The sequence below is a fragment of the Panthera pardus genome, unplaced genomic scaffold (assembly GCF_024362965.1).
Source record: "Panthera pardus isolate Hobbes unplaced genomic scaffold, ASM2436296v1 HiC_scaffold_7, whole genome shotgun sequence".
Taxonomy (NCBI): domain Eukaryota; kingdom Metazoa; phylum Chordata; class Mammalia; order Carnivora; family Felidae; genus Panthera; species Panthera pardus.
Genome location: NW_026527002.1, coordinates 49459981 through 49474858, shown reverse-complemented (window position 1 = coordinate 49474858; position 14878 = coordinate 49459981). Strand labels below are relative to the sequence as shown.

The 14878-nt window shown below is 36.4% G+C and overlaps 1 protein-coding gene across 2 annotated transcripts in view; it reads left to right on the top strand.

Annotated features, from left to right (window-relative positions):
- LRP12 (LDL receptor related protein 12) overlaps positions 1-12061 on the top strand; it is a 74125-nt gene extending 62064 nt beyond the window's left edge. For both annotated transcript variants that reach the window (XM_019467884.2, XM_019467883.2), the window contains 4 exons: positions 400-602; positions 2736-3840; positions 5539-5671; positions 9766-12061. In XM_019467884.2, the coding sequence (XP_019323429.2) occupies positions 400-602; positions 2736-3840; positions 5539-5671; positions 9766-10632 (2308 nt within the window). In that variant the 3' untranslated portion in view covers positions 10633-12061. The remainder of the gene's footprint in view (positions 1-399; positions 603-2735; positions 3841-5538; positions 5672-9765) is intronic.
- Positions 12062-14878: the final 2817 nt, after the last annotated feature.

Genomic DNA, 14878 nt, shown 5'->3' with positions numbered 1-14878 from the left:
TTTCACTTTAGCTTATCAGATTAGGTGTGGTGTTTCTGGTTCAAATACAGAATAATTTAGGATATTCTGAATTAGAAGTGGTCCTTCCTAAACACACACAAAGAAGAAAAAGGAACAAGGTGCCAACTATTACCTATGTTTTTTTAGCATTATTTTGGAATCTGGTATTTTTTATGAAGAAGTATTGTTCAGGAATCTGAGAAAGAGATACAAACATTAGGAACATAGAAACAGTATTATTATTTGCTGATGATATGGCTGTATGCCTGGAAACCCAGGAAAATCAATGAATATTGAACGAAGGCTTATAATAAAGTCCTCAGTTATTAAGTATTATTAAGTGAAATTTTTCCCCCAAATTACCCTTGTTAATAGCCTTTTCTGACTTTTTACTTGTAGCTTTCAGGATTTTGATATTCAAGGGTCCAGAAGATGCAGTTTGGACTGGTTGACAATAGAAACATACAAGAATATCGAAAGTTACAGAGCCTGTGGTTCGACAGTTCCACCACCATATATTTCTTCACAAGACCACGTCTGGATCAGGTTCCATTCCGATGACAGTATTTCTAGAAAGGGTTTCAGACTGGCATATTTTTCAGGTGTGTTTTTAAAAAAAAAAAAAAAGAAAATGAACAGAATTCTGTAGTGTTAAGTACGAAGTCACTTTGGGGCTAGTCTTCTAAACAATATCTAATTGTGACTAGACCTTAAGAAGCTTGAGATTGAAGGGGCGCCTGGGTACCTCAGTCGGTTAAGCATCCGACTTCGGCTCAAGTCATGATCTTGCGGTTTATGAGTTCGGGCCCCATGTCGGGCTCTATACTGACAGCTCAGGCCTGGAGCCTCCTTCAGATTCTGTGTCTCCCTCTCTCTCTGCCCCTCCCCTGCTCACACTCTGTATCTGTCTCTCTCTCTGTCTCTCTCTCAAAAATAAACATTTAAAAAAAAAAAGGGGGTTGAGATTGAAGAAGGTTCAGGTGCCCTAAAGCACAGCACGGCCTCATACAGGTGTTTTGTATATTCTAATGAACTGATTAATTTTATAAACTAAGGTCAATTTTGTTTTCAAATTTTAAATACATCAATTACTTTAATTAATTACTTTAATTAAATACTTAATTTTAAAATTAAGTCTTTTTGGGGTGTCTGGGTGGCTCAGTTGGTTAAGCATCCGACTTCAGCTCAGGTCATAATCTCACAGTTCATTAGTCAGAGCCCCGCATTGAATTCTGTGCTGTCAGCACAGAGCCTGGAGCCTGCTTCAGATTCTGTGTCTCCCTCTCTCTCTGCCCCTCTCCAGCGCTCTCTCTCTCTCTCTCTCTCTCTCTTTCTTTCTCTCAAAAATAAACACTAAAAAAATTTAAGTAAGTCTTTTTTTCCCTCAAGTGTTTACTGACATCCTGAAAGTTACTTCAGAATATGTTTTTGTGTGTCTGAATTACCATGGTCTTCACAGCTTCGCAAAAAAGACCACTCTGTTCCACCTTCCTAGTTTGTAGTATCAAATCTTCTTTCACCTCTTTAAATTATATCTACTTTTTTGCTGAAAATCATTTTGTATCTTCTGAAATTTGTACTTGTCCTTTAGCTTTTTTTTCTTAAAAACACAGTCTTTGTAATACTTATTTAGCTTTCGAAGCACATTTTCTGTCACCTGCTTACCAATAAATAAGAAGTTAATGGAGATGTATTATCCCAAACACTGTCAGTTTGGGGAACTGTCAGGAGCTAATGTTTGATTTTCTTTCCATGCCTCACTATTGGTGTATATTTAGCATTGTACACTACAATAATTGGAATTCTGTAGGTATTTCAGGTTTTTTCCTCTCTCCTTGCCCCTGCTAATTTGATGAATGAATTTATAACATAACTCAAATTCATGCAGTTGTGTAAAACAATAGAAATATAAAGTGGCAGTGTTGTGTTATGGTCACATGAATCATTATGAACCGTGTATAAAGTTAATCTTACAATAATCTTAGCAGAAATTTGGTTCTAAAGAATAGGATTACAAAATATACTGTAGGACACATACAGCAAAATATTGTGTGTATGTATATAGATATAGACATAAACAAGAACTAGAAAAGGATATGAAAAATAGGAAAAAAATTGATTTGAAAGGTGATTATTGTGGGTAAATTTTTCTTCATTTGAAAATATTCTAATGATGTTTATGCAATAAATTATTTTCAAATTTTAGGCAGTGCAGTCTATTGGCTCAAGTGTCTTGTATCATATCAGTAAATGTCCTGCAGTAAGAGAGTTCTCTACAAAAGCAGAATTGTTCTTTGTTCCCCCAAGATTTTATTTAAATTCCAGTTGGTTAACACCCAGTATAATTTTAGTTTCAGGTGTAGAATTCAGTGATTCATCACTTACATATAACACCCAGTGCTTATCACAACAGGTGCCCTCCTTAATGCCCATTCCCCACCCACCTCCCCTCCAGCAACCCCTCAGTTTGTGTTCTCTTCGCTTTAGATCAAAATACTAAGGTCTTCGTGGAACAAACAATAAGTGTTTAATGAATTGGACTGTTGAGTAATTAGTGAGCCAATATTAGTTTGCCACTAGAACTGATCTATTTTGTAAAATAAGATTTTTTTAAACCCTATCACTTGGGCTTAGTTAATATTTATTATAAAAGTGTCACTTACTGTTATATATCTTTTCAAAGAGTATGTTTTTTTCTCCCTTCTTCCATCTCCGTCCTCCCCACATCCTCCCAGGGAAGTCTGAAGAACCAAGCTGTGCTTGCGATCAGTTCCGCTGTGGCAACGGGAAGTGTATACCAGAAGCCTGGAAATGTAATAACATGGACGAATGTGGAGATAGTTCCGATGAAGAGATCTGTGCCAAAGAAGCTGGTCCCCCAACGGCTGCTTCTTTTCAGCCCTGTGCCTACAACCAGTTCCAGTGTCTGTCTCGGTTTACCAAGGTTTACACTTGCCTCCCTGAGTCTTTAAAATGTGATGGCAACATTGACTGCCTTGACCTAGGAGATGAGATAGACTGTGATGTGCCAACTTGTGGACAGTGGCTAAAATATTTTTATGGTACTTTCAATTCTCCCAACTATCCAGACTTTTATCCTCCTGGAAGCAATTGCACCTGGTTAATAGACACTGGTGATCATCGTAAAGTCATTTTACGCTTCACTGACTTTAAACTTGATGGTACTGGTTATGGCGATTACGTCAAAATATATGATGGATTGGAGGAGAATCCACACAAACTTTTGCGTGTGTTAACTGCTTTTGATTCTCACGCACCTCTCACAGTTGTTTCTTCTTCTGGACAGATCAGGGTACATTTTTGTGCTGATAAAGTGAACGCCGCAAGGGGATTTAATGCAACTTACCAAGTAGATGGCTTCTGTTTGCCGTGGGAAATACCCTGTGGGGGTAACTGGGGGTGTTACACAGAACAGCAGCGTTGTGATGGGTATTGGCATTGCCCAAATGGAAGGGATGAAATAAATTGCACCATGTGCCAAAAGGAAGAATTTCCCTGTTCCCGAAATGGTGTCTGTTATCCTCGTTCTGATCGCTGCAACTACCAGAATCATTGCCCAAATGGCTCCGATGAAAAAAACTGCTTTTTTTGCCAGCCAGGAAATTTTCATTGTAAAAACAATCGTTGTGTGTTTGAAAGCTGGGTGTGTGATTCCCAGGATGACTGCGGCGACGGCAGCGATGAGGAGAATTGCCCCGTAATTGTGCCTACCAGAGTCATAACTGCAGCCGTCATAGGCAGCCTTATCTGTGGCTTGTTACTGGTCATTGCATTGGGATGTACCTGTAAGCTTTATTCTCTGAGAATGTTTGAACGAAGGTCAGTATCAAGACAAAATTGTAGTGGTTATGGCTTCTGCAATAAACATGGCCCCAGTATTTGCAACAGTACTTTAAGTGTGATCAGCAGTATACTTTGGTCTCATACTATTTTGGGAAATAGATAAATATCTTTTATGGTTTGTAAATCAGTGTGAAAAGGCTAAGACTCAAGAGGCTAAACACATAAAAACTAATACTTAGATGGGGCACCTGGGTGGCTCGGTCAGTTAAGCATCCGACTTTGGCTCAGGTCATGATCCCGCAGTTTGTGAGTTAGAGCCCCACATCAGGCTCTCTGCTGACAGCTCAGAACCTGGAGCCTGCTTTGGATTCTGTATCTCCCTCTCTCTCTGCCCCTCCCCCACTCACACTGTTTCTCTCTCCTCCAAAAATAAACATTTAAAAATATATTTTAAAAACTAATAAATACTTAAGAACTGGTATTTACTAGTTTTTGTTTTCAGATTATTTTGTAGGAATTTTGCAAGCTGCAATATTCACTTGTAGTGTTTTAACCTGTATTTTTGTAAGTAAGAATTCAATTCTAAATATTTGAGAACCTACTAGGTTCAAAGCACAATACGGATGAGTAGAAAAATGAATAAGGCATAATTTCACAGGCACTGTACAGTTAGGAGGAAGGCATTGGTGAGTGGAATAAGATGGCAAAAATATAAATGGTAGAAAAGCTGTAAAACAAAGTATAGAAGAAAAGTCAAAAGTTAACCTAATCTGATGGGGGGGAATGGAAAGGCTTTTATTGAACAAGTGCCATTTGAAATCTACAAGTAGAATGTAGACAGGGAAAAGATATTGTAGTTGAAAAAAATAGCCTGGGAAAATGCATGAAAGTAGGAATGCCTAGCATTGCTTGGAGAAGTATCACATACTTCATTTCATCTGGAGCCTAAGATACATATCAAGGGCTAAAAGTTAAAACTTGGAACATGGGGCTAGTGCCTCAGGTCCATGACAGCCGTGTGTCAAGAGTTCTCAGTTAATTAAGAAATGGTTAAGTATTAAAAGGTGACCTTCAGAGAGGGTTTTCTTCCACGTGGTGTGGGATAGATTGGACTTGGGAGAAGCTAATGGCAGAGAGAGGTCCCTTAGGACACTGTTGTAGAGACAGTGACCCTCAGTTCCAGGAGAATTACAAATAATAGATTCAACAAAAGACTTCATATACCCAACAGGTAAGCTAATAGATACACGCAGATGCACAGTATCTAAGTAATCATGCTGCCTCTTTGGCCAGAAAGCTTTTGACTACATTGCAGCATAAGAGCTCAGTGAAGAGTCTGAGGTCTTATAAGAACAAGCTATTCCAGAAAGTGTACTGGTGGCTCATTCACTCTTTTCCTCATCTAAAAACTAAATGTGTTGAACTTGATGATTACTTTCACCTAAAGTCTCAAACCTCTTATGTTCTTAGGGCTTTAAAGATCTAATATATTTACCTTTTACGGGAATTTCTAATTCACTCAAACTTAGTGATCCAGGCTCCTAGTGAAAGCCCCATGGCTTTTTGCCTTTGTATTCTCAGTGTCAGAATGCTATAGATATCCAATAAATGTTAGTTGGCTAAGCTTTAAAAACGGTCAAATATATTAAGGTTCAGCTTTTTTTCATTGTTGATTTAAAAAATTATTTTAGCTTGCCTTTTTAACCTTTTCTGTTCCCCTGTTTTCTCTAACAGGTCGTTTGAAACACAGCTGTCAAGAGTGGAAGCAGAACTGCTAAGAAGAGAAGCCCCTCCCTCTTATGGACAGTTGATTGCTCAGGGTTTAATTCCACCAGTTGAAGATTTTCCTGTTTGTTCACCTAATCAGGTATGTTGCAATTTATGATTTCTGTTTCCTAAAATGAATTCTATATTTGTATATATGGTAAAGGACCTTTGTCATAATTCTTGTAGTCAAGGATTATTAAATATATGGAGGATTTGAAATTATGTTTCATTGTATTTTAACAAATGCTACAAAATACCAAATGGTTTCATTCTTCTGATTTTGTTATGTGATTCTTGAGCATTTTACTATTTATGATAATTTGGTGCATTAAAATTCAGAAGTAAAGTTTAGTAAGTTATTTTCTGTTTGAACTAAACATCTAGAAGATTTAAGAATGAACGTTAAAATTAATACATTAGTAATCTGCTAGATTAATGAGTTAATAAGTAAAAGTAAATTGCAATGAAGTTAACATTTCTACCTGACTAGAGGGAAAACTTTTGTTCACAGCCAGATTTTACAGTGTTTAAGAATTCATACCGGTTTTTTTAAAAACAGTAACTAGTAATATATCAATAATTAGATTAACTAGTTAACAATAAAAGTAATTGCAATGAAGTTAATATTTCCACCTGACTTGAGGGAAAACTTGACAGCCGGATTGTACAGTGTTTAAGAATTCATATCATTTTCTTTAAATAGTAACTCATTATTTTATTAATGTTTCCGAATTCTTTAAAGTTCTATTAACACTATTTTGGGGCTCCTTGGTGGCTCAGTTAGTGAAGCATCAGGTCATGAACTCATGGTTCGTGAGTTTGAGCCCCAGATCCGGTCAGCTTGAGCCCCTCTTCAGGCTCCGCAGTGACAGTGAGGAGCCTGCATGGGATTATCTCTCTCTCCCTCTCTCTTCCTCTCTTTCTGCCCCTTGCTCACTCTCACTCTCTCTCTCAGAACTAAATAAATTTAATAAAAATATAAAAAATTAAAATTAAATAAAGTCCTATTAGCATTTTTTAAAAAATTTCTTTTTCAATGCCTAAAGTATACCAGGGTTCATAAAGACATAAGGGTGTATACATTTAAAATGTAAATTCGGGGCGCCTGGGTGGCTCAGTCGGTTGAGCGTCCGACTTCAGCTCAGGTCATGATCTCGCGGTCCGCGAGTTCGAGCCCCGCCTCGGGCTCTGGGCTGATGGCTCGGAGCCTGGAGCCTGCTTCCGATTCTGTGTCTCCCTCTCTTTTGGCCCCTCCCCCGTTCGTGCTGTGTCTCTCTCTGTCTGAAAAATAAATAAACGTTAAAAAAAAAAATTAAAAAAAAAATAAAATGTAAATTCATTCAGAAATATTTATAAAAATTGATAAACATTATTTTCCCAGTGATTTAATTCTGTGCAAAATGGAAAACCGTTTTCTTTATGGTAGATATGATTTCTGACTACAGTCTGTCACCTTTATTTGAGTCTTTTAAGAAATATTGGTGAGAATTTATAGCTTTAAGAACATTTCTCTAGGTGTAACTTGCTAAGTAAATAATTCAAAAGTTCCACTGGTCAGAATTTTGTGTGCAAAATAAGAGAAAGCTATATATTCTCAGCCCTGCCAGGTGGCAAGTTTCTTTGTAGGTAGGAGCTCAAACAATGGTCAACTCCACCCACCTAGTCCATCATCTGCCATCTGTCACCTACCACCCCTATGCCCTGAAGCTGCCTCCAAGAGTTCAGCTAACTGTGGAGTTGAAGAAAGCACAGTCCACACCAAACAGGTCTCATCTTTACAGAAATTATAAGTTCTGAGGTTCCCAAAATGATTTTCAGTTTTGACTGTTCACTAGATGGACTCAGAGGTCACTGAAAGCTCTTATACTCAGGGTTATGGTTAATTACAGGGAAAAGACCTAAATTAATTCAGCCAAAGAATAAGACACCTGGAACAGGGTTCAGGAGGGTGCCAAACCCAGATCTTCCAGCTGTCGTCTCCACACAAAGTCAAGACAGTGTTACACTCTCAACACGGGTGTATGACAGTGTGCACAGAATATTGCCAACTAGGGAGCTCGCCCGAGACGCAGCCTCCAGAGTTTTTACTGTGGCTCCACCATGCAGGTATGATTAACTGCGCATGTGGCTGATCTCAGTCTCTAGCCCCTGCGCACTGACTGATCCTGCCGAGTCCAGTGCCCACCCTACATCACACTGCTGGTGTGGCTTAGAGCCTCCACCTTAGACACAGCGTTATCTGTATCTGGCTGGCCCCGGGCCCCAGGCCCCAGGCTAGGACACTCCTGTCAGAGATGATGCTGTAAGGGCTCAGAGGTCACATCCCAGAAGCAGATGGCAAAGGTCAGACCTCACTCTGAATAACATTTAATTCTTTACTACATACTACACCGTTCTTTAGGTTTATAGTTTAGCCTTATGAGGGAATTATACTCAACAAAGTTTTAAAATAAAATGTTTATGAATAGTAAGCTAGATTTTATTCCATTTATGAGATTAAACTTTCAAATTTCAAACTTTTGGTAACACATTATCAATTTGTTATTAATTATCAATTATTATTTTCTTTAAAAAGAAAAAGAATATTCTAAATTCCCATCCCATTCAAAAATAGAAATGCTTTCTGAAGAATGCTTTCTTCTTTCATAAACTGAAGAAGTATGTAAAATTATCCCTAAAACATTAGGAATCTAATGTAAAATTAATTTTAATTAAACAGACTTTTAACTCTAAGTAGAGAACTTCACTATGACGGACTCTAATGTGAAAGTGAGCATTGTTGATCTCGATGGGTAATAGCTGAATAAAAGGGAAGCTTATCTGAAGAGCCTTCTCTTCACTGCTGGGTATAACATAGTACTCACATGAAAGCCTTAGAACTCAAATGCTAAATGGGGAGGACCACATCTATGGAGAAATTCCTTAGGGATGTGAACCGGTTTTTTGTTTGTTTGTTTTTTAATATAAAATTAGATACTTCTTAATTGGTGAAAAATCTGACTCATTTGTATAGCAAATCTGTGTATGCTGATCTTCAGATTTCTTATTGACAGTCTGTGTCAGATTATTAAATATTCCTATGATCGTAGTTCCTTTGCTTTCTGTGAATTATATTCCTGATATTATGTTCAAAAGGCCTATGTGGGACTTACAAGTAAGTTTAATACCCATCTTGAAGAGAGGTGGAGAACACATGCTATCAAGGGAAACTCTTTTCTTCTGTGAAGGGAAAGGGAGAGCCATTCGTTTTGGCAGGGTGAAATTATAGCATCATTGGAAAGGGAATATGTCAACTCACCATTTTTTCCTGGAAATACTGTATTTTAAATACCAAATGCCACAAATGAAAGCTGGGTTTGTTCCAAGTTTGAATACTCCTTTTTATAACCACTAGATGGAGCTTAAAGACTGTTTTATATAAATGTTGTATGTTTTTAAAATAACCCATTAATGTATTCATCTAGGAAAATGAGTAAATTTTCAAAGAATAAGGGTGTGAAAATTTATGCTTAACGCTATGCTGTAGAAAATAAAACCTAATCTTTAAAGATTGAGAAGAGTCCAAATGTCTCAAATACCGTTGTGTTGTAGTGCTATAAAAAAATTAATCTTAAACTTTGTTTCCTGTGCTGTATTATAAATTAATTAATTCTCTTATTTATGACAGTATAAATCAATCTTCACTACCCATTCATTCAACAAATCCTTGAGAACCAGCTGTGAAATATATATATATGTAACTTTACCATGTTTGGGGAAGTTTCAACCTTGTAAATCAAGTCTGACTTGTTCTGTGTTTAAAAACAAGAAAGGCATAAACCAGATAAAGAGCCTAGTTTACATTCCTAGCTAAAGCAGTGTCAAATAATTTTGTCCCTTTGGCACACTTTTAGAATTGGATTACAGCGTCCAGTTTTGAAATAAAATAGTTGTTGTAATTGATATGAAACATCACTCTAAAGTTGTATGTATAAAATGCAGTGTCAGGAAAATCTTAAGTGAGCAATGGTACGAGTTATAGATTAGATTCTGTGGTAGGTGAACCTTTACAGATGAGAGAATTGAATTCATCCTTCATAGACTCTAACAATGAGTAATAGTGTCTTTACCCACAACATGTTCTTGTTAGAAGCATGTTTTCTGTGTTAATACTTCATTGTTAGCGATCTTACGATCTCCTCTTATTTTCTGTAGGCTTCTGTTTTGGAAAACCTGAGGCTGGCAGTACGATCTCAGCTTGGATTCACTTCGATCAGGCTTCCAATGGCAGGCAGATCCAGCAATATTTGGAATCGTATTTTTAATTTTGCAAGATCACGTCATTCAGGGTCGTTGGCTTTGGTCTCAGCAGATGGAGATGAGGTTGTCCCTAGTCAGAGTACCAGCAGAGAACCTGAAAGAAGTCATGCTCACAGAAGTTTGTTTTCTGTGGAGTCCGACGACACAGACACAGAAAATGAGAGAAGAGATACGGCAGGAGCATCTGGTGGGGTTGCAGCTCCTTTGCCCCAAAAAGTCCCTCCCACGACAGCAGTAGAAGCAACAGTGGGAGCAAGTGGAAGTTCCTCAACTCAGAGTACCCGAGGTGGTCACACAGATAGTGGAAGGGATGTGACAAGTGTAGAACCCCCAGGTGTGAGTCCTGCGAGGCACCAGCTCACAAGTGCACTAAGTCGTATGACTCAGGGGCTGCGTTGGGTACGTTTTACATTAGGGCGATCAAGCTCCGTAAATCAGAACCAGAGTCCTTTGAGACAGCTTGATCATGGGGCAAACGGAAGAGAAGAAGATGATGATGTTGAAATGCTAATTCCGGTGTCCGATGGAGCTTCAGACTTGGATGTGAATGACTGCTCCAGACCTCTTCTCGATCTTGCCTCGGAGCAAGGACAAGGGTTTAGACAACCATGCAGCGCAGCGAACCCTGGAGCGAGGCCAAGTAATCGAGACGGCCCCTGCGCGCGCTGTGGCGTCGTCCACACTGCCCAGATCCCAGACACTTGCTTGGAAGCAACACTGAAAAATGAAACAAGTGACGATGAGGCTTTGTTACTTTGTTAGGTACGGATCACAGCGAGCGAGGCCATGTACGAGTCGGAGCAGCATCCGTTCGTTGTTTTGTAAACTTCACAATTAAACTAGTTTTAATTTAAAAGCAAAAAAGATGCAGGGTGATTTCTTATTATTATGTATTAGCCTGCATGGTTAAATTAAACAACTTGTAACTCTATGAACTTTAGAGTTTACTATTTTAGCAGCTAAAATTGCATTATGTATTCATGTTGTTCAATAATGTTCTTCCATTCGTTTTAATTGTTTTTATCCTGGTACTGTAGTTCACAGTAGATGTATGGCTGCTGACTCATTCAACTGTCAGTTTATCTATCCTATGTTAAAACATTTGTTTGTACAAAATAATACCTTCTTCTCATTGAACCCTTTATGCTTTTTGCCATTACATCTTGTAACTTAATATATCACATTTCAAGGTGGTTAATGTACAAAAAAAAAAAAAAAGCCCCTTATATTCACCTGAGTTTTTATTTAGGTAACATCTGTCTAAATATTATTGGATTTCATCATAATATGAGCTTTCTCAAAGGGAAAAACCTTTGTCTACAAATTTTTCTCTTACATTTAACATTCTGTGATGTGAAATTTAGATAGAGTTAGAAAAATTAATGGCAAAAGTGAAACTCTTTTATAGATTTTCTAATGTTGACTTTAATACTCTAATATGGTACAAACCAAATGGTAAAATCCCAAGTCATTTCTTTTTTCATCCCTATTTCGGGACAGAATTAAGCAGATGAAGATATTCTACTATGCATTAAATCTTGAACTTTATAAAAAATGTACAAAAATTGTACAAGATAAGTTCCAACTGGTAATGTCCTTCCCTGGTACAGGGTGATGCTTGTATTGGACCCTAGGGATTTGCACTAACGTCATGTCAAGGTCACAGATGAGTTCAGTGCACAAGCACTATCACTTTCAATACTGTCATTTGCTACCACAATGACTATATATTTCCATAGCTTTGGGGGGGGGGCGTTTTTATTACAACTTGAAATTGCTTTGCTGGTTTCATATTTATTTGTTGTATTTAAAGACTGCATTATTGTAAGAGTGATTTTCGATATATTTTATTCACTGCGGGGGAGGATCATGCTACACGTCAGAAAGCAAATTACGAAATCATTCAGATCCTCCCCCCTTTTTTAAGTAGAATGAATTGCAAACCCCGCATATTTTTTTATTGTCTATTCTTGTTTATTTATTCTTTAGCTGTCTGTTTTAATAGCTTAATGATTGAGTATGAAATATGTATTTGTGTGTGATTATTGCTATTTATTAAATTTTCAATATTTTGCTGAATGTCATTTTAAAGCATGTTTGAGGTCTTGTGTATTTGTCGTGTTATGCTGTCAGAAAGAACTGACTGAAATGTTTTAATATGTATCCAAAATTAAAAATCACTTTTTTTGTATTGCCTTGAGGTACTTTTTAAATCAGAGTTGCTCTTTATTTTTGTTGCATTTTGGTGCACGTGCAGATTGAGGCCGTAAAATACTGCGCTGTGTCTAGAAGAACATTGAAGGGCAGGCAGTCTTCTTCAGAATAAGGTGGTAGCTTATACCAGCACTTGAGGGTAAAAATTCCTAAGGAGCTGAATATATTTGCCTTTGAGAAAACTTCTTAATTAATGTTTCTTATAAGATGCAATAATTCAATTAGTTCTCTTTGTATGATTTTCAGATGCATTTCAGACCCGTATAGAATATTTTCCTAGCAGAATTTGTATCACCAAATTAATCTTATTTAGGTCCTACTAATAATATATTGTATAGGTTTCTTGGTTTTGTTTCCTGGCATTTCTATTTTAATTTCTATAATTAACTAATACATTTTCCTGGTTCAAACAGTAAAAGGTGAGTCTCTCCCCTTCCCTGACACCCATCTTTTAGTTCCCTTCCAAAGAGACAAGTACCAATACCAAATTCTGTATACCCCTCCAAAGGTACCATGTAAATCCATAAATGTGTCCATTATATATAAATGTCATATATAATAATACAAATTGTAACCTACTATGCATACTTTGTACTTTTTTTAAGAGAAAAATGTTATCTATTTAAGTTTGAATATTAAAACTAAAGTTGGGTATTTCTTTTATTTCAATTTTCCCACTTAAATCACGATCAGTCCGGAATTTAAGGCTCCATTTTTTCCCCAGTTAATTTTATCCTGCAGCTCTTTATTAAATAATACATTCTTTCCTTACTATTTGAAATGACACTTTTATCATAGAATTTATATACTACTTGGATATGTTTCTAGACTCCAATTCTATTCTCTTCAATTGATCTACCCTTCTCTTTTTATACTAGCCCTATACTGTTTTAATAACTGTAATGTTTAAATGTTTTAAATATTCTTGCTTATTTTTCCATTTGAACTTTAGAATTGACCTACTCAAGTCTCACAAAACAAGTCCCATTAGTATGTGGGTTTTTTGAACCATTTTTTTTTTAATGTTTATTTATATTAGAGAGAGACAAAACATGAGCGGGGGAGGGACAGAGAGAAGGAGACACAGATTTTGAAGCAGGCTCCAGGAAACAACGTGTCAGCACAGCGCCCGACGCGGGACTCGAACTCAAGAACTGAGATTATGATGAGTCGAAGTCAGACAACCAACTGAGCCACCCAGGTACCCCTAGACAATTTTAATTTTTATAGATTAACCTAGGGAAATTGGACATCATTATCATGTTAAAGCTTCTGTCTAAATCATGGTACCTATGTAAAAATGGTGCCCATTCATTCTTTTTGTGGTTGTTTCCTTTAGACATGTTTCGCATTTTACTTTATAGAGATCATCTTCGTTCTTAAGAGTTTATTCTTAGGACTTTCAGTGTTTTTGTTATCAATATTAAGGAAGTCCTTTTTATAATTCAATCTGCGTTTAGTATATGTTAAGCCTAATGATTTCTTTACATTAATTTTCTCCACAGCTACCAGACTACCATTTTCTTATAGCTAGTAATATTTTTTTCTTTTGTGTTCTCTAGTTACACAATCATATTTTCCAGCTTGCATACCTCTTTACATTTTAATTGCATTGTCTAGTACTTCTAGAATAATGTTAAATATATCAGTCAATCACGTTAAGGAGAATCAATTGATCCACCGATCTCTATATTTAAAAAAAAACTTAACCAAGAATGCATGTTGAATTTTATCACATGCCTTTTCACTATGGAGATGATCATATGATTCTTCTCCTTTGATCTTTTAATACGTTGAATTTTATTAATATATTTTGTAATTTTGAACCATTCTTGCATTCCTGAAATGAACTACTTGGCCATGTGTATATTTTTAATATATTGCTACGTTATATTTTATTTAGCATATTTGCAACTGTATTCATCAGTGATATTAGTCTGTAGTTTTTATATGTGTGTGCTGTCTTTTAAGAAGTTTGGTTTTTAGTTTTATGCCGGTTAATTTGGAAACTTCCTTTTCCTTTGGTCCACAACAGCTTAAATTGCATTGGAATATTCTGTTCCTTAAAATTTCAGTGAAATGATCTGATGGATGTTTGGCTAGTAGCTCTTTAACAACTTTGTTGCTATCTTCTATAGTAATTGGTCTGTGTAGTTTTTATATCTTAGCTGACATCATAAATCTTCCATTTCATCCAAGTTTACAAATTTAGTTGCATAGCGTTGAGCAAAGTTCTCTCTTTCTCTTTTGTGCATATGGCTCTCCCTTGTGTATTATGTTTGCCCTATTATCTTCTTAAATAAGATAGCTAACAGTTGACATTTTGAACTTTTTGTTTGTTTCTCCCAGAGTGGTATGTTTTGAATATCTCTGTTCTATAATTTTTCTGTTTTCCAATTAACTGACTTCCACTTTAATAAATTTCCTACTTTTTGCTCTCCTTAGTTCATTTGTTGTTTTTTCCCTGACTCCTTGAGTTAGCACTTCATTCATTCATTTTTATTTTCTAATTATTAATGTAAGATTTAAGGTGTAGACAATTCTAAGCACTGTTTAAACTGAATTACTTAGATGTATTGGTGTTGTCATGACTCTTATATTCTAGGTATTGTGATATTTCAGTGTTTATTTCTACTTTAATCCAAAAGTTGTTTTACAGAAGAAAAATTTTTTCCTTTTTTCTTTTCTTTGTTCCTTTTTTCCTCAGATAATGGAATTTTGGTGTGAATAGTAGTTTTGTTTTCTGGTTCTTACATTAATTTTCATTTTTATGGCATCAAGATCAGAAAATGTT